This window comes from Ustilaginoidea virens, chromosome 2, assembly GCF_000687475.1.
Source record: "Ustilaginoidea virens chromosome 2, complete sequence".
Lineage (NCBI taxonomy): Eukaryota > Fungi > Ascomycota > Sordariomycetes > Hypocreales > Clavicipitaceae > Ustilaginoidea > Ustilaginoidea virens.
Genome location: NC_057317.1, coordinates 1,998,381 through 2,017,440, shown reverse-complemented (window position 1 = coordinate 2,017,440; position 19,060 = coordinate 1,998,381). Strand labels below are relative to the sequence as shown.

The following is a 19,060-nucleotide window of genomic DNA, read 5'->3' as shown; positions in this document are numbered from 1 at the left end:
CCGGGTTGGGGTTGGTTCCAATGTTGAATGCTGGGCAGTGGGTTCACGAGAAAGTTGATAGGCCGAATGGGGGTTCTGGTGTGGAATATGGGGAATGGGAAATTGGCGCCTAGCGTGCGCGCTTACCAGCGTACCAGCGTACCAGCCAGTAGCAATTGATTAGCACGGCGCCGTGACGACTGGAGACCTAAAAAAAGAAACGGGGCGTCGTGGTGCGGGCTATAGGCCGTGGGTACATGCTACATGGCGCAGTTGCGATTCTCGTCAACCGTACTTGGAGCGAGGACTAGTACGGAGTAGATAGTAGCAGCCGACTACGATACGATGCTCCGTACTATGTAGCAGCCAGTGATGCCTCGTTACGCACCCAGCACAAGAGTTCTCGAGAGCGGCTTCCTTGTCTAGCACGATCCATCCTGACAGGGCACCTGGACGGCCGCGGGAAGGGAAAAAAAAAAAACAAAAAAAACAAAGACCCTGGCGACCTCGTACACCCGGGCGGCACAGGCACGGGCATGGGGCATGGGGCATGGGGCATGGGGCATGGGCATCACTCTGTCGTGGCGTCACTGACTGGTGCTGGATAATGCAGAGGGTCTGATGGTTGAAGGTTGTGCGTTCTAGAATACGGGACCGTGTTTCGCCTTCGATTTGTTGGGGGGTGCGCGCGTGGGAAGCCAAAGAAAAGCCAAACTGCATCACACTTCCTGGCTCTTGTGGTGGGTGGCCTGAAACGTCCATGTCGTTCGTTGTTCGTGTTCGGCCAGGGCCGCTGGACCGGATCCCCGGCAGTCATTATTCAGTCGCAAGCCAACATACATAGCAAAGTCGAGTGCTACATAACTGGTGGGCAGCGCAGGGCAGCGACGGGCAGCGCAGCGCAAGGTTGCGGGCCGCCAACCAATTGGCATCGAGGCGTCAGACAGCTGCCCCAGCTGTCCGCTGCCAGCTGCCACTAGTAGACACCTGCACCTGCGAGAACTGGTTGACGACGGCATTTTCATTTCGCGGCTGGGAGCCTGATCAGTGATGATGACATCGCCCCCAGTCTGCTTGGCCGCCGCAGACGACAACAGCCCAGGCTCTCCGCCAACGCTGGTTCAACGTGCAGCTCAGGTCTGGTCCCGGCTCCTTTTTCGGGAGCTTTGGCACGCCCGAGCCAGGTCGAAATGGCTGGGGGAAATTGCCGGCCTCGTGCCTGATACATTGATTCGACCAAACTACTGTACTGGCCCAGTCGCCCGTGCCGCTATTCCCTTGCCCCAGGCCGGCCTGATTCTTTCCGAGACAGTGTCGCTTGGCATCTTTCTTTCGTCTTCCTTCCCAGCTTCACCTTTTCTTTTCTTTCTCTTTTTCTTCTTCCTTTTTCCGACTTCCTCTTGGACCACTGAAAAGGGTTCTGGATTTCCAGCTCCGTCCAGGCTTGCTTCACGGTAGCCAGGCCCCCTCTTCCCTGGCTCCCACCTCCCCATCTTCGTCGTCCTTTATCCGCGCGTGAGGGCAAGAAGAAGAAAAACAACTCGGCCGCGCTCAAGAAGACGAGACTGAGCACGGCGAACAATCGGGGCTCGTCACGATGCTCAAGGCCGCGCTGGGCCTGGTGGCCCTGGTGGCCGGCGTGTTTGCAGATCAAGGCAAGGATTTGGGTTCTGTACTGGCTGGAAACCAGGACCTGAGCAAATTCTACGAATTGATCAAGGCATGTCTCTGTCCGATGCTGGCTCCTGACTGGGAAAAGGGCGAGCCGTTGCTGATGCTAGACATGTAGAAATTCCCCGATATTCTCCTACAGCTCCCCAACTACAGCGGCGTGACGGTATGAATCTGAAGAACCCTGGTAACCCGTCCCGTCGTCAATTGCACGAGATGCCCGCGCATTCGCCCCAAGAATGCCGCTCGCTTCTTCGCATCAACAGTCGGCATCTCTTTCTGGCTCAGTTCACATGGTGCTAATGCAAGCCTTGCCCCCCACCTGCCCAGATCGCAGCGCCTTCCAACGAGGCCATCGACAACATCCCGTACACTGCCCTCAACGGCGCCTGGGACCCCGAAGACAGGGACAAGACGATCCCCCTCCTCCAGTACCACATCCTCAAAGGAACCGTGAGCATCGGCGGCCTCGCAGAGGGCCCGACGTACTTTGAAACCACCAGCCTCACCAATCCCGCCTACACCAACGTCACCTCCGGGCAGGGAGTCCTCATCAACAAGCAAGGCGACTCGGCCATCTTCATCAGCGGCCAAGGCACGCGGTGCTCGGTGACCAAGTCGGACATTCCCTTCGCCGGCGGCCTCGTCCAGATCGTCGACAACCTCCTCGTCCCGCCCACGCAGCTGGACAAGACGGCCCAGGCCTTCAGAGCAGTGTCCTTCCTGGGCAGCCTCTACGCCGCCAAGCTGATGCCCGACATCGCCTACCGCCAAAACGTCACCATCTTTGCTCCTTCCAACGACGCCTTCAAGCTCGTCGGCGGCGGCCTGGCCGGCCTCAACGCCACCCAGCTGGCCCGCATCATCAAGTACCACGTCATCCCCAACCAGGTTCTCGACTCGCACCTGCTCACCAACGGAACCAACTACACCACCCTGGCCATGGACGCATCCGGCATGAACCCGGCCCATCTCACCATCCGACAGGACGGGAACAACAAGTACGCCAACACGGCCCAGATAATCCAGCCGGATATCCTGCTCGCCAACGGCGTCATGCACCTCATTGGCAGCGTGCTCAACCCCGACGTGGGAAACATTGTTCCCAACCCGGACATTGCCACGCAGCCACCCGTGTATCCCGTGTCGACCGCCTCTGGTGTCTTCACCTCGGCCCTGCCGTGCACCACCAACTGTCCCGTGACGACGAGCGACGAGGCGACGCCAACCGCCACAGCCACCACCAGCCTTTTATTCTCCAGCTCTTCTCACGGCGCAGGGCCTAGGTGTACCGCCCAAGCAGTAGGGGCTGCTGCCCTGGGAGCGATTGGCCTGGGAGCCGGCATGGCGGCCTGGATGTAGCGGGACCGTGAACTTGTTGTTGTTGTTTCTCAACGACTGGGAAAAGAATAAAAAGTACATTGAACATTTGCAGGCCTGGAGGTACGATTTTGAATGTAATTTTTTTTTTCGCTTCTCTGAAATGAAGAGCCACCACTCGTATGACTTTGGAAACAATCGGCACCACTGGCATGATTAGAAATAGAGGGCAACGTCTAATGAATTACTCTCCCGCGCACCTGACGACCAAGGGGCGAGCAGGATCCCCCGTAGTAAACAGCAGAGCCTTATCAAGTGAAATTCGTCAGCAATACAAGCCACAAGCCGCAGTCATAGAGAGACCATGTGAAATCCCCAAACGCTTCCCATGCCTCCCCATGCCTTGCGTGCTTTCCCAATTTTCTTTCTTCCCCCGCCGAGCCGCAGCAAACCCAGAGCCTCCGTCCAGTTGGACCACCTGCTCCTCGCTACAGCGTCTCGCATTTCCCTCGTGGACTTTTCGCTCCCCCCTCCCCAACGATTTGACTGCCTCGTCCAGCCCCCCCGCCCACGAATGACGAGAATCGACCGCGGGGATCAATAACCTGCAAAGCAGTTGCTGGCCGGGTTGATGCACACGTTGGTAGTGGCCTGCCACCCGGGGGCCTGACAGCATCTCTTGTTGCCACGGCGGGGGGGAAGAAAAAAAAGCCCAGTAGAAATCTTCACATCGGAGCCGGCATGCAGGCAGTAAAAAAAAAAAAAAAATGGTGGCAACGATTTTGATTTTTTTTTTCTTTTTTATTCTTCGTACAAAACGACAGGCCAGTCGTTTGGGGAAACGCACAAACGCCGTAGCATCATCTGACGCCGCAGCGGCATCATCTGTCCACTTGGGTACATGTCCACCTGGAGAGAAACCCGGGCAATATCACGAGGCTTAGCGGTGGCCACGGTCAGGGCTGCCGGACCTGCTGCGGCCGCCGTAGCCGCCGTATGAGCGGCTGCGGCTGCGTCGTCGTTCGTCGGCGTCGTCAACGTAGCCGCTCCCAGCTCCAGCTCCCCCGCCTCTCCGTCGCGGCGCCGGTGACCTGGACCTGGACCGCGACGAGTAGAAGCCATTCGATCGGCTGCGATACCGGCTGCCTCCGCCACCGCGGGACGGAGGCACCCCGACCGGCGACCTTGAGGGGGACCTGGACAGAGGCCGGTAGACGTCCGAGCGTGGACCGTAGCGGCTTGACGGCGAAGGCCGGCGACGACCGCCGCCGCCAGAGCCGAAGCCGAAGCCGCCGCCGCCGCCACGGGAACCGCCCGACATGGGAACCCTAGGATCAATGTTGGCGCCGCGACGAGCGGTGGGCGGAGCTGGGGAGAGTTTTCGTCGGGGCAAGACAATCGAGACGTTGATGACGGCGCCGTCGACTTGGGCTTCGTGCATGTGAGAGATGGCGGCTTCGGCGTCGGCTTCGTGGTCGAAGAGGATATACGCCGTTCCTCTGTTTGTGCCAACTGTAGTTGTGGTTTAGCCATGGTTGGGGGACAACTGCAGCCTGGGGACAGTCGTTTGAGGGAAGAGGGGCCAGAAAGGACGACGTACATGTCCTGTTGATGGGCAGGTCAAGATCCTTGATAGATCCAAACTGGCCAAAGATTTCGTAGAGGTGATCCTCGTTGATGTTTTTAGACAATCGCTCAACGACGATCTGGCGCGGACAACTGGTCAGAACTTGGGCCTGCTTCCGCGCGGGGAAAAAAAAAAAAAAAAAAAAAAAAAAAAAAAAAAAAAAAAAAAAAAAAAACACACACAAAGGGGGGCGGAAGAGAGCAGGGACTGATTTTGACTGACCTTGGTGCTTCTTGCCAATGGATGCTCGCTGGGCTCTCTGCTCTCTCGGCCGCGACCCCGGCTCCAGCTACGGCTGTCGGCTCGGTGTCGCCCATTGCGACGAGGGGGCGGAGTTATCGATCTCGACGGGCTGGGCGAATCGAAGCGTCGCCGCCGGCCGGGAGAGCGCGAGTCGCCTGTGAGGGGAGTCGCGGAGCGCGTCAACGACCTAGGTCGTCCGCGTGGCGGGGAGCGGAGTTGCGAAGCCATGGCCAGGACCGCTTGCTTGCTCGTCGTTTTGACAAGAAGCCCGTGTTTTCCGGGGCAGGGCAGGGCAGGGCAGGGCAGGCATGGACGAGGTTCAGAGGTTGGCGAAGAACGGAAGCTTCAGGCTGGCTTGTCGTGATTGGCCCGGCCCGCAGCTGCGTGCGCGCCAGTTCGAGCGTGGCGCCACGGCTTGGCCAGGTTGGTTGCAGGTGGGTCGTCGGTTTTGCTTGGGGTGCATCCACGTGATCAAATTGCAAGCCCGGCGGCCCGGCTTCGTCGCAAGACGGATGAAGAACATGAAGAGGGACGACTTGCGGGTAGCAACTTTGCCATGGCTGGTGTACGACGGTACGACGGCGTCAGGGACAAGATGTGGCTCGTCGGTCAGTCATGGTCGTGATGGCAGCCGTTGTGCCGTCAAAACCACTCAGCTTGTCGAAGCGGATGGCTGGCGCTGGAAGCTGCCCCCTTTCGCCGACACACCACCAGCTTTGTTCTGCATTTTCCAGACCGTTTGGTTTCACAGGCATTCCCCCTTGGGACGGATCGATACAGAGCCCTTGTTTCGAATGGACACGTAAACTGGGGGTGGCTTGCACTGACTTTTGGCCGACTGGACTGCTTGCTATGTACCCATCTACAGGAACACCGGAGACGGTGTGGTATGCACATGACGGAGCCGGAGCCGACTCTCTCTCTCTCTTCGCCTGGGCTGCTGCCAACTACATAAGCTCGCGGTCTTGATCGATCCCCTGGCTCTGAAACCAAAAAGGTGTCGCCAATCCATCTTCCTCCACTGACAAGCCCTGTGTTACGCCTGGACAAAAGGAAGCCAGCCGGCTGAGCGCCAGATCCCCCATCCCGCGGTCGTCGGACGCTCAAGTGAAGCTGTTCTTGTCTCCGCACCGTATTCCCCAAGACCATGGTTCTTGCTGGTGGCTCTTTGCTCGGCTTGGCTCGACCGAACCAACCTGGTAATTACACTGGCATGAGACGAGTTCACCAGGTCAGCGCCGCCGCCTCCCTGCGAATTCTGCCTGTTTCGTGAGCTGGCTGGCAACAGGATGCAGCGGCACTAGCTCTTCGCTGCCACCGCCATCTTGAGGCCTTTGAATGGGCAAGAACAAGCGCGCCTTGGGCAAAATCAATACTTGGCTCCAGCCCTCTGGGGTGCCATGCCATGCCATGCCATGCACGACCTTGTTCGATTGCTGCTACTGCGTGTGCAGCAGGCAAGGACTTGGCGAGACTCAAATTGGGCCAGCACTTTCCAGCGCTTTGTTTTCACAACCAAAGAATCTGCTCTTATGTGTTCCAACTACAAAGAGTCTGCTGTCAGGTTGAAGAACGAACCTTGCTCGGGGAAAAAACATGAGCTGTTCTACCGACTCTTGACTCAGATTCTCGGATCAACTCTGCCCCCTGACCATATCGACGACGGAAATGGTCAGGGAAAACAAAGAGGAGCAGGAAACTAAGAAAAGCACCAGGTAAAAAAAAAGGAAAAAAAAAAAAGAAAACCACTCCGTCTGGCAGTTGTCGCCGCACATCTACGGCAAAATCAATCCAATACCGCTCAAGTTTTCCTTGTCCAATCGATCCCCAGCCATGCCACTGGCTATATCTCCCGTGCGGTAATTGAAAAGATAATAGTGAAGTTGGGCATCGCCCGGCTGGAACAGCTGGTCGTCCAGAAACAGCGCGTTGTCCATGAGAGACAGGGCGTTAAACATGTCCATTTTAGCATCCCGGGCGAGGACAAGAGCGTCGTTGATGAGGGCATTGGTGCGCACTTTGAGAGCAGATACGTCGACCGGCTTGGAAAGGCCAGCCTCGGTTGCGTAGTAGAAGAGGTGGGCGACTCGAAGAACATTATTGGTTCCTGTCACGGCGACTTCGATGCAGAAGAAGGAAAAGAAATCGGTGATTTCCTTGTTGCTGTTCTATTCGTCGAGAGCAATGTTAGCGGGAAACTTTGTGCTGAAAGGGGGGGGGGAAACGAAAAAAAAAACCAAAAAAAAAAAAAAAAAACCTAATGCAGGCTGAGATGAGGCTTACCTCGACGACATATGACCAAACAGCTTGTGTGGACGCCTTGCTAGGGGTGAACCAATGCTTGGCCTGCTCGGCGGTAAACTCGGGGGCTATTTGGAAACGGGCAAGGTAGCGAGCTAGCAAGTCCAGGACAGCGTGGACATCCTCGGTCCGCATCTCCCTCAGGCCCGGAGTAGCAGTGGCACTAGGCAGGGCAAATCTACGAGTCTCATATTGCGGCGTACTACCCGTTGGGAGAGGCACGAAGCCGCAGCCATGCATCTTGGGCCAGTTGATGACGCGATGGTAGTATCGGCAAGTGCTCACGGGTCGAGGGAGCAAGATGCTAGCCGTGTACACGCCTTGCCAGATATTGGCCAGCAAGCTGATACGGCTGACTTCCTTGATGAGGACGGGAGCCAGGCGCTTGCCCCGGAGCTTCTTGTGTACGCAGAGGAGATTCACCTGGGACGTCACAAAGGATGCGTTGCGGACGCGGATCTTGGCAGGGGTTGCGGAGATGAAGGCAACTAGCTTGCGAGACTGGGAGGCTCGCACGCCAATGTGGTATTTCTGCTGCCAGCCGGGCGCCGTCATGATCCTGGTTACCTCACCTGCGGGTTAGCACAGCGCATGCCTCGGAAAACGCCCGGATTCGAGAGCTGCGCAAGGCTTACCAGCGAAGCACCTCGACGCTATAGTTGAATCGGAACACGCCCTTGTGGTCCTCCACGTAGTGGCCGTCGAGCAGCGCGCAAAGGTCCTTGGCCTCGTCGTCGTCGGCGACGTCCACGTTTACCCACTCGAATCCCGGAATGAGCGGTTGTCGTTCCTTGGTCACCACCGTTTCGACGGTGAGAGGACCATCCTGAACGGCTTGTCCGGTTTCCTCCAAGCCCGGCACGGGCTGGGTTTGCCAGAACCTGTGGGCCTTGTCCTTGCCGCTTCTGCCGTTGGCGGCGGCATTCCCAGGGTCGTCGGAGACGCTGGCGCCTCGGAGCATCTCGACAGCCTGCTCAAGCGGCGGACGCGTCGGCGCGTTCACGGCGTCAGCTCTGAGCGTCACAAACTCGCCGACGTTGGGGCGCGTCACAGCGCCATGGGTAGCGGCGGGTTGGTGTTTGGCAGACTTCAAGGCCGTGGTCGTGGCCGTCGTGCCTTGGTCGACTTGGCTTATACGGCTGTCAGGGTCCGGCTCGGCCGCAGCTTGCTTGTGCTGCAAGGGGGTGCTGGACATGGTCGTCGTTGTTGGCGACACGTAGCACACAGGCTGTGCGGAGAACAAGAGCGTACGGTTAGTTGGGCACAGCCGTATCGTATCGGCCACAGGATGCGAGCACCTACGATGGCTGGTTCTACGACGCTGGTTCTGCTTGGGCAAGAAAAAGACGAGCGAGGAAGCACAGGCATGGGCCTTGGCATCCTCGGGGGTGCCAAGCAGGGGCTGCCACGTGGGATGGCTTCAAGGCCTTTTCCCACGGGGCAAGGCCTTTTCCCACGGGGCAAGCCCTGCCCTGCCGTCGACGATGGGATGGCATGTAACGGAGGACTCCGAACATTTGATGGATTCGACTTCCGGGGCATCGAATGGCCCAATACAATAATACCTTGGCAGCCTTAGTAAGCGACAGCCTTAACCCCGGACTTGCGGACTTGCGGACTTTTTGACTTTAAAAAACTTCCCACTTTGACTTTTTTGGCGTCCAAACTTGCCACTTCCGGGCTGCCCTGCCCTGCCCTGCCCTGCCCGCAAGCCACAAGCGGCCCTCAACCTCGCACGTTGCGCCGCAAAAGTGGCTCGATCATCGATCGGCAAGGGGCCTAGAAACGGCGGCAAAGTACTCCGTAGACCTAGACCTGCTTAGTGCACTGTATACTGCATACGTGCCAGCTGCTCTCGGATGCAAGTGCTGGGCTCCTCGATCCCCTGCCCGGCTGATAGAAAAGCCGTCGGATGGAGTGCCGCGGGAGAAAACGGAAGTTGTGGAGAGGAAGGCGGCGGCAATAAGGACTGGCGCGCTTAGATGCCCTTTCCGGTTGGACTCTCGGGCTGACCAGAGCCGACAGGCCAAGGACATGTGCCGGGAGTCCGAAGAGCGGAGGGCGGAGGGCGGAGGCAGAAGTCGAGGTTGGCTCCATTCCCAGGCCCCGATCAACTCGGACTCGGTCAAATCACAGAGCGCAACGACTCGAAAATGGCCTTCGGATCAACGCATCGCCGACAAGAATATATATCCTGTCAAACTATAATACCCACTTATTCCAGGTGATGGCTCATAATCGAGCAGCGAAAGCCAGGGCGCTAAACCAGTTGGCGCAACGGGCTGAAAATTTAAGGTTCAACTGACCGCTCCCCCGACAAGGATTGTATCACATCAGTCTACCAACCCCCCCACTTATTCAAGGTGTTGGCGTTCGTTGTTAGCGACAAGTGAACGCCAGTGCGAAAGCCGCGCGTACTCGGATCACACGTGGGTGACGGTCGGCCGGCGCGACCGACACGCCCGGTCGGCAACCAGTCCTTGCGCACCGGGGGGGAGAGGCGCTTCTTCCGTTTCACCTTTGCGAAGGCGTTATTTCATCTGTAAATTTCTGACGTGGCATCTTCAACGGCTCGGTCTAGCTGTCGCCCGAGCCCCGATCACGATTCGAGGCTGGCGGATACCGGGGGCGGCGGGCGATGTTGTGTTGCAGACGCACCCGGCCATGAGGGACGGACGTCTGCGCTCGCAGCCTACTGTGGCCGTGCTATTCCCATTCCAGCCGCCGCTATTTGCCGTACAAGCCGTGCCGGTCAAGGGCCGAAACAATCAAAGCTCGGCGCTGCTCAATGGCTATATAAAGCCGCTGCTCTCCCCGTCCTAATCCCGCGTGTACTTGACATGACGCACGTCTCAACTTGGGCCAGTCTTTGAACCGTCTATTAGCTGAAATTCAAAATCAAAAACTCGCAAGCTCTTTTTTCCATCCTCGGCCCTCAACAAACAACACCCTTGCGCTCTTGGCATTTGCACGCCTCGCTTACGCCGTCCCATCAGTCAAGACACCTACTAGCATTAGCAGAATTCACAAGAAGAAAAGAACATCAGACAAGATCATCAGCCATGGGTAACGGGGCTTCCAACGGCATTATTGGGGTTCCTGGCGCCTCTGAGTCGTTTATAATCTTCCCCCCGGGCGATGGTGCCGCCGCCTGCTATAGCAACGCCACTGCCATCTTGTGGACCACTGTACAGGGCCCTGCCAAACAGAAACTCATTACGAATGAGTGCAATTATATCGCAAACAACTGCAGGAGCGTGCGCCAAGACGAGCAATTCAGTTGGCCGGGAAAGCCCCCTTTTCCCTGCAGTGACATGTCTCTCGTCAAGTTAATGTGCCAACGTGTCGGCATCCCACTGGTGTCTATGCCTACCTGCGTGGTAGTAACCTGCGTGGAAGGCTCCGAATGCGCAGGGCCACAGCTTATCAATATTTAAACGCAGTTGGACGCTCCCTGACGTCTGGTTCGTCCAGCTCTCTGCTCGCGGCATTGTTGGCAAGTTGCCACCTGCCTTGCCCCGGAAGAGGAGGAAGGAACCCACTAGATGCCGATACTCGGACGGGACAGTTGGTCGTTGTTTGATAAGGATGGGTCATGAATCATCATCGTCATGTATAGCGAGGCTCTTGGCGCTCAAAAAAGGCCCCATGGTAGTGGCAAAAAGGGGCCCGGGGAAGGGGGGTTGGGGGGGTGTGGGGTGGCAATTGTATATACAGAAGAGACAGCAAGTTATATGATTCACGCATGCTCCTTTTGGCACTACAGCATCCTTTACTCCGTGGCCCGTGAGAGTAGCCTCCGCCGGTCTTGGCTTCGAGACCACTGACAGTGTTGAAAGGGATTGCCCGTCGTAGAAGGTGAGGCGTACGCGCCACGCCCTCTGAGCCGTGGGTCAAAAGCAGCATAACGGGCCTGCGGTTGATTCTTCCGAAGCTGGCGGGTTGGCCGGCGTGGCAGCAGGAACCGTAAGTAAAGCCTTGATACTTGCCGAGGGGCCATGCTCATAGGCTGCTCCGCTTGATGCATTGCTTGTTGAGCAGCCTTTGCGCCCTTTGTTGTGTGTTGCGCTCTGTTTGTTTGACTCGCCGAGCTGTTTGCCCGCCGGCCCTATGAGTCATGTAGCAGCGTCACATAGCAGGCACAGCGCCTGATATTGCCCCTATATATACATGTATATGTGTATGTATATATATATATTTATTACTCTAGCTAGTCTACTTAGGTGGCCTAACTAAACTAGTACTAGTACTCCGCTGCCTAATTTATACAGGAAACCCGAGTGCCGGGGGAAAAACCTGTATACCGCTCCTTTGCTGTCGGGGGCCCCACGATATGCGTATGTATGTTTGTCAGGCATTTCTCCTCTTTTCCCGATAGCCAGCCAGCATGATCATCATCCTTCCTTTTCTAGCATCATGGTGCTGCTGCGTTCGACGCTAAGCGACCCGCCGGCCTGGCGGCTGGTTCTGGACTTCTACCTCCCTTGCAACGAGCAACCTGCAGCTTCCAGTGTCAAACGGCCGGCCACTCGGACCTGTGTGCAAGGCAGCGATAGATGCAGCCGCAATGCATACATGGCACAGGTCGTAAACACCCTTGCTCGTAGCGATGGGAAATGAATATCAAATGGAATGAATACATGACTTGGAGTAAGGGGGGTAAAGGGGGCGGGGGAGGGACATACGCGTCCTTTGTTTTTTTTTTGTGGCATCTATCGGTAACGGTATCTATGGCCATCTAAAGAGATCGCTTTTTCATTATCCCATCCATCCGGGAAGTTTTCCATATCGCAGGAAAGGGTTTCCGTCCGGCACTCGGGCTATTCCTTTCCGGTTTTTTTTCCAAGGCATTAAATAGGTAGTTACGTAGCACTACAAAGTCACTAGCGTATAATGCAAATAAAAAAATAACAAGAATAATAATAATAATATAAAATAATAATGATAAAATAAATAATACATAAATATCTGTTTTCCCGTGTGCATTTGCGTTCGGTCTCGCCCGTATAGTATCCGATAGCGGCCTCTTTGTCTTAACCTTCTGGCTTTGCTATATCCGGGCAGGCTGGTCGCTATACCCGGCCATGTTCGCGGATGTGGATATGTGGCGCCCGTATCCGGGGACCGCCGCGTGGTCGGCTGCTGCTGTGACCAATACCGCGATGGTACTGCTGCTGCCGAATTGCCGTGGATGTAGGCGACACAGGCTGCCCCCGCTGCAGTGACCAGACTGCATCTAAGCAAGCCTGCTGCGGCTAGCTATCCTGTAAAGGCTGCTGCATGCTGCATGTGGCGAGGTGTGCCACGGCGACTAAGGTAAGTGAGGGGACAGGCTTGTAATGTAAGCAGGCAAGTCTCCTTCCGACACGCAGCCTCCAACTCCTGCAACGTGCTGGCTTTCCCCGCTCGCTTCACAAGACGCAGGACTGGGGCAAACAGCCATGTAAGCCGGCATAATAGGCGTACCTCCCAAGGTGGCTTGCTTTATCAACGGCAGGGGGGGCCTAAGAAGCGCAGCAAAGTAGACGTGCTCGTAATTACTTCCCGGCTGCTCTACATGCAGCTTGCAGGCCCTGGGTAGCTCGATCCGGGTAGCTCGATCCCTTGTCAGCTGGCCGGCTAGGAATGTCTGCCATTTCCGCCTAGATGTATTCTAATTGCTGTCTCCGCAGGCGGGATAGTGATCTCTAATTGCGCTCTAGTCGCGCCGCCTCCTGCCGCCATCCCTCGCGCAGTTTAGGCTTGCGTTTCATACCTCGAAAGCCGGTTTTCGGCTTCTAGCCGGAACTCTCGATGGCCTGATTGCCGCCCAAGCTCAGGCCACACGAGTCAAGGCTGGCTTTCTGGACCCTGGATGTCTGGACCCTGGATGTCGACGTCGCCGCCCTAGCTCAAACCACACGATTCCAGGCTGGCTTTCCGGACCCTGGACCTCGAAATCGCCCCGAGCCGTTCATTCCATTCCTACTTCATCCGGGTCATGACTTTGTACTGCCATGCTGGCCAAGGGCTATACACATGTAGCTCTCCCGGTGCCGCATCACATCACAGCCGCCAACTCGACACACAACTCGGAACCTCTTTTCTTTTTGCGCTTGGTCTTGGTCATCGTGTCCTTTTCTCTTGGCATATATGCGCCTACTTTGCGCTACCCATCTACCAACCAGAAGCAGAATTTACGACTGTTTTTCTTAAGGAAAAAAAAAAAGAAACTAAAGAAAAAAAAAAGGAGACGAATAACCATGTATCAGCCAGCTGAGTTCTCTTCAAAGCAGCGAGCTCGACGTGGTATTCGCCTCTGGAATGGAAGCCTCCTGCCTTAGCAACGCAATTGCCATTAAAAGGGTCGGTCAACAGGGTCATGCTACCAGGGAGCTCATCGAGAATGAGTGCAACTGCATCAACAATCACTGCAGGAGCGTCAGTGAAGGCCGATGACGGCGTCTACTCGTCCGACTTGAGCTGCGTTGACGTGTCCAATGCCAAGATGCTCTGTATGCGTGTCGGCCTGCCGCTGGTGACTGTGCCTACCTACATGCAAGGCTATAAATTGCACGCAGTAGGGCACTTCTTGCGACGCAGGAAAATATGTCCGTATTTAAACGCTCACAGTGTTGGTTCTGCTCTATTCTATTTGGATCCCCGGCGCATCTCCGGGCTTTACCGTGCTGACGATGGCTGCTCGTGGCCTCGTTGGCGAGTTGCAGCCTGCTACTCCAAGTAGGGGGGGGGATGCCGATACTTGAATGGGACTTGTTTGCCGAGAGGATTACAAATCGAAACGTTGGCGAGGTTCTGGGGCGGTAGAGCAGCCGACGATGTTGGAAGAAAGGGGCGGGGGTTTTCTTACCGACGAAGCTAGAAGACGACAACGCGAGAAGCTAGAAGAATCATCATCTAAAATAGAATAATATGAAACAATTCTGCGCATGCTGTCTTGGAACTGCTGGGAGTAAATGCTCAGCGTCGGCACAGGAGCGTAGAGAACAGCCATCGCATACTGGAAGCCTTTCTGTATTGTTGAGACGGGCGATATAATGACGCGTGAAGCACCGTCACGTCACCTCTTCCCCCCGCGGGGCCCGATGTCAACCACATATAATGCCAAGAACCTGATCCCGTGGGCTTGGCCTCGGGAGCCCCCTAGCACGACTGTCAAGTCTCGCAATAGCGTGGCTCAGGGCTGCTGACCCCGTCCTCTTCATCAACAGCATAGTACCAGTCTTTAACCTGGGCAGTCGGACAAAAGTTCTGTGAAGTTGTTGAGGCGGGTCGCGAGACCCACAGTTTCAGGGGCGCCATCCGGGGAAGATTACTAATACAGCGGAACGCAGTAATGTCTTACTAAGCGACCCGCCGGCCCGGCTTGCTTGTAACTGGCAGGCAACATGACCAACTTCGACTTCCTGGTTTCCCCGTAACCGTCCAACCCGGCATCCCTGCGTATCTGGATCGATCCTCGACAAAGGCCGGGCCTAGAGATGCAGCAAAGCAGACCTGCTTCTACCGCTTCCCGGCTGCTTTGCATGCAGCTTGCAACCCCCGGGCACCTCGATCCCCCGTCGGCTCAGTGGGGACGTATCAAAGCAGCTCAGAAGCCATAGTGAAACATGGCACGGCGACAGGCATCAAACCCCCGCAAGAGAAATCACAGGAGCCCCATGCACGCATGACACATCCCCGGACCCGGCCGGTAGGCCGCGTTGCGCCGCAGCCACTCCCGCCGAGGTCGCGGTCCCGCGACTCAGCCGATTGGAACATCGTCGGAGTTTGCAGTGCGTGCTGCCCATGGCTGCGGAGAATGCCGGAAGCAAGAGGGCAGGTCTTGTGGTCAGACTCCCTGGCTGACTGTCCTGCACGTGTGGGCTTGAATTTCAAGGCCTAGAAGAAGCAAAAAGAAGAAGAAGAAGAAAGAGACAAAGAAAGAAAGAAAGAAAGAAAGAAAAGCAGGGGACGGTTAGTATTTCGATTGTTAAAGCGCGTTGGTCTTGCCTCGGGAAGGGTCAGCTGGCGCCCGCCATTACGTCTATCCAAGGCTCACTCTGCATACTAGTCCGCCCGCGTCTCTTTTGCCGATTTCGTCCTTCCTCCTGCCCACACAAGCCCAGGTCGTGAATCGAGGCCGGCGTCATGGACCCCCTGGATATCTGGGTCGGCATCCACCTCTGGAGCCGTTCCACTCTGCCTGGATGGACGGGACGTCTGCATTGGCAACATAGATAAGATATGGCCAAGACCTTCTATTACTACTGCGCCGAGTCAAGAGCGTCGGGATGACTGTACTTCCAGCAAAGCACTGCGTCATCGTCGCAGGAATGGCTATATGAGCCGCAGCCCTCCCAGGTTCCTACGGAACGTCGCAGACTGGCAGTCACGCAAACATTTGACGCAGCTCGCAGTCTTTTTATCCTCGGTCCCGGTACCTTCTGCTCTTGGCCGACACACGCCTCACCCGCGCCAACTGCCAACCACCCGTCAGCAGACGAACAAGATATACACACACGTACCCAACCATGGGCGGAGCACTCTCTAACGGCCGCACACATGACATCATCTTCCCCTATGGCCCCCCGGGCGATGTGGCCTGCTTCAACAACGCAACTTCCATCAAGGCCATCGCTGCAAAGGGCCCTGTCAAGGGGCTCATCGAGAACCAATGCCACTACATCAACAATAACTGCAGGAGCGTTCGCCATGGCCAGGAGACGGGCTCCTACCTCGACGATCCCAAATTTTCCTGCGGCGACATGGCCAACGTCAAGAACCATTGCAAGGGTGTTGGCATACCACTGGTGACTGTGACTACATGCAAGGAATGGGTTTGCACCAAGCCTGGCGGGCATTGCGCTGATGGGAAGATTCACAATATTTAAAATGCTCACGGCGTTTGGGAGTTCAGGATGAAACTGTATCGAGACGGCGTAACGAGGCTCTTGGCGTTGAGAAGGCTGAACATGGTGGGGAAACGGCTGGGCGGTTTCTCCTCCATGTAAGCTAGGAGGCTGTCCTGCAGAAGAAGAAGAAAATTGAACAATTATACCATGCATGAAGTCTGTGACGTCGATAGAATCATGCGTTACGTGGTCTGACACGTCAAGCGCCGCCAAGAGCTTTCCTGGAGCTACAGCATCGTTGAATATGGGGGCCGTCATGCTACCTTTGACTGAACGTGGGTGTGAATCTACTACTCCTTGCTGTTGCTCTACTTCCATACAGGGTCTTGCATACAGTTGACCAAAACATTTGATTGCAACCTAGCTTCCAATCCAACAAGTTTCTGCAGAAAACAAAATCCAGAGTCTTTCCAAAAAAAAAGAAAAAAAAAAAGGGGGGGGGGAGACAGAGAGAGAGAGAGAAAGAAGAGGGCGGCCGGGGGGTTCCGCGTGAGTGGTGGTAGCAGTGGCGAGGGCTCACCGCGGACCGACGCCACGGGCCGCCCGGGAAAGGGTCGCATAGCCGCGAGCCTGCTGGGCCGCGTGGGTGCGGCGAAGAGACTCGCTGGCGGCCATGGCGGCGCGGCGGAGGCGAGACTCGAGGTTCGAATCGCCCAGCATGGCCCGGCCGTGGTGGATGAACTCGTCGTAGACGGGGGTGAAGGCGGCGTCCTTGAAGTCGCATCCGTAGTAGAACAGAACGCTGCCGTTCTTGCTGAAGCTGCCGTCGGCCTTTTCGAAGAACCAGGTGAGGTTCTCGTCGCTCTCGCTGACGGTCCAGGCAAGCTGCGGGTAGTCCTTCTTGATGTCGGCAAAGACGTTCTCGGCCACGTTTGTCAGCCAGCCGGACTTGGTGATGGTCAGGGTGGCCAGGGTGGCCATGCGACGGTCCTTGCTGGGGGGCATGACAATGGCCAGGCACTGCATGGCGTCGTCGTAGTAGGCGGTGAAGGGGTTCTCGTTGAGGTAGTCGACGTAGCGGTCGACCGTGGCCTCGGCATCCAGGCCCTCGCGGTCCCGGATGAGGGTGGCCTTGAGAGCGCCCAGGTCCTCAAACTCGGCGACGGACGCGACCTTTTGGATCTTGTCGCCGCGGCGGATCAGGGTGCCGGCGCCCGAGTCGGTGAACAGCTCCTTCTGCAGGTCGCTGGGGTGGATGATGGCCACGCTGGAGCTGCGGGGGAGCGTGTCCAGGAGCTCCTTGATCTCCTTGATCTTGAGGCGAGTGCCGTAGCGGCACCACGGCTGCGACATGAGGTTCTCGAATTCCGCGTCGAGGTTGATGTGGGAGATTTTCCCGCCGTCGCCGTCAAACAGGCCGCCCTTTTCGGAGAGATAGACGACCTTGAGAGGCTCCAGAGCACGGGCGAGCTCGGCGGCAGCCACGTCGGCGTTGACGTTGAGCAGCCGGCCGTCCTCGGACTCGGCCATGGAGGTCAGCACGGGGATGTACCCCGCCTCGATGGACTTTTCGATGGCCGCCTTGTTGACCTTTGTGATCTTGCCCACGTACTGCCACTTGTCCTTGTTGAGGTAGTCGGCGGTGAAGACGCCGGCCAGGGAACGGGTGGCGACGCCGAGCTCGTCCAGGCGGTCCACCAGCCTCATGTTCTCCTCGAGAAAGAGCCTCCTGGCGATGCCGAGCGTCTTGGCGTCGGTGACCCGGATGCCCTCCTCGAACTGCGGCTCAACACCGGCCTCCTCCAGCAGGCGGTTCAGCTGGGGGCCGGCGCCGTGGACAATGACGGGATAGAGACCCAGTTCGTAAAGGAACAGCAGGCTCCGGCACACCTCATCCATGTAGTCGGTCAGGATGGCGCCGCCGAGCTTGATGACGGCGAACTTTTGCGAAGACACCGAGGTGAACAGCTTGAGATACTGCTGACCCTCTCGCTTGCTGCCGATGCTGTTGATGGTTTGGGTGACAATCTCGCGGGTGCGGTCTCGTGCCGGCGGCGAGGCCAACGCCCGCGTGGTGGAGAGGGGGGCTCGACATGGCGCAATGCCGGGTGCTCGGATCTTGCTGCTCGCAGCCGCCAAGGGTGAGGCCGCAGCTCGGGATGCAGCTCGGGATGCAGCTCGCCCAGAGCCTGATCGGATGGTAGCAGCGGCGGCGGCAGACAGCATCATCAACCCAGCTCGGCGCGCTCGATTCGAGGCAGGTTTTTTTTTTTTTTTTTTTTTTTTTGTGTTCTCTCTCCTGCAGATGCCCAATGGCAGTGGGCAGTGCTCGTGACGACGGTTGAGGCGCGAGTAGAAAAAGGGTTCAATTCGTTTGCAAGACGTGTATTTCGACAAGGCGACGGGGGACAGGCAAGGTTTCAAGAGTGGCCTGGCTTGTCGTAGAAGTCAGGCAATCCGTTAAAAACCGGAGCCGAGGCCACGGTGCAGCGCAAGTGCAACCTGCTAAAGCCGTCAACTTGAGCTAGAGGAGGGGCAGCCCCCCGAGATCGCTGCACACAGTGTCGCGTACGTGCTCCGTACAGTCTGGTAGTTGACCCTCAATGGCAGGCAACTCGAGGTCCAGCTCCCAAGACCGCCAGCACGTCGCAGTCGCAGCCGCCCCGGGTCGAGTGGTGGGCGTTTGGTAGCAAGGGTCGAGTCTGTAGTTTGGAGAGGGAGAAGAGAAGAAGGAGGAAATAAAAGGGAAAGAGCGCAAAGGAGGGCTGAAATCGAAATTGGTGCGATGAATTTCCTGGATGGTCCGGCGGGGTGGCAAGCCGGCCACTCGCTCGGCTGATTACATGATGCAGGAAATGATGCCGAAAAGAGCGCAGGCAACAGCACAAGGTACCTTACACAGGTAGGTACCTACCTATCTATGCGTACCTAACTAGGAATCTTATGTAGCGTTGTCGACATGTACATGTATTTAGCCTTGTGCCCCCCCCCCCCCACTGTGCAGTGTGGACGGTTGGGCGGTGCGTCACAGCTTGTCTCTCTATCCAAGGCTTCGCTTCGCATTTACATGTTACAGTATCAACCT

At 56.9% G+C, this 19,060-nt stretch overlaps 5 protein-coding genes across 5 annotated transcripts; 2 read left to right on the top strand and 3 right to left on the bottom strand.

The window, feature by feature from the left end:
- Positions 1-1,576: 1,576 nt before the first annotated feature.
- Positions 1,577-3,012, top strand: UV8b_02291 (uncharacterized protein; the record flags this gene model as incomplete). Its single annotated transcript, XM_043139789.1, has 3 exons — positions 1,577-1,699; positions 1,769-1,816; positions 1,981-3,012. The coding sequence occupies 3 exons, from the start codon at positions 1,577-1,579 to the stop codon at positions 3,010-3,012; spliced, it is 1,203 nt and encodes a 400-aa protein (XP_042995723.1).
- Positions 3,013-3,910: 898 nt separating this feature from the next.
- On the bottom strand, positions 3,911-5,068 carry UV8b_02290 (uncharacterized protein; the record flags this gene model as incomplete). Its single annotated transcript, XM_043139788.1, has 3 exons — positions 3,911-4,482; positions 4,571-4,676; positions 4,820-5,068. 3 exons carry the CDS (start codon positions 5,066-5,068, stop codon positions 3,911-3,913), a joined length of 927 nt encoding a protein of 308 aa, XP_042995722.1.
- A 1,547-nt stretch (positions 5,069-6,615) lies between these two features.
- UV8b_02289 (uncharacterized protein) lies at positions 6,616-8,509 on the bottom strand (the record flags this gene model as incomplete). The annotated part of the gene is made up of 4 exons (XM_043139787.1): positions 6,616-7,008; positions 7,124-7,700; positions 7,777-8,369; positions 8,444-8,509. 4 exons carry the CDS (start codon positions 8,507-8,509, stop codon positions 6,616-6,618), a joined length of 1,629 nt encoding a protein of 542 aa, XP_042995721.1.
- Positions 8,510-15,654: 7,145 nt separating this feature from the next.
- Positions 15,655-16,045, top strand: UV8b_02288 (uncharacterized protein; the record flags this gene model as incomplete). The annotated part of the gene is made up of 2 exons (XM_043139786.1): positions 15,655-15,916; positions 16,041-16,045. The coding sequence occupies 2 exons, from the start codon at positions 15,655-15,657 to the stop codon at positions 16,043-16,045; spliced, it is 267 nt and encodes an 88-aa protein (XP_042995720.1).
- Positions 16,046-16,551: 506 nt separating this feature from the next.
- Positions 16,552-18,201, bottom strand: UV8b_02287 (uncharacterized protein; the record flags this gene model as incomplete). The annotated part of the gene is made up of 1 exon (XM_043139785.1): positions 16,552-18,201. One exon carries the CDS (start codon positions 18,199-18,201, stop codon positions 16,552-16,554), a length of 1,650 nt encoding a protein of 549 aa, XP_042995719.1.
- Between the last annotated feature and the right edge of the window lie 859 nt (positions 18,202-19,060).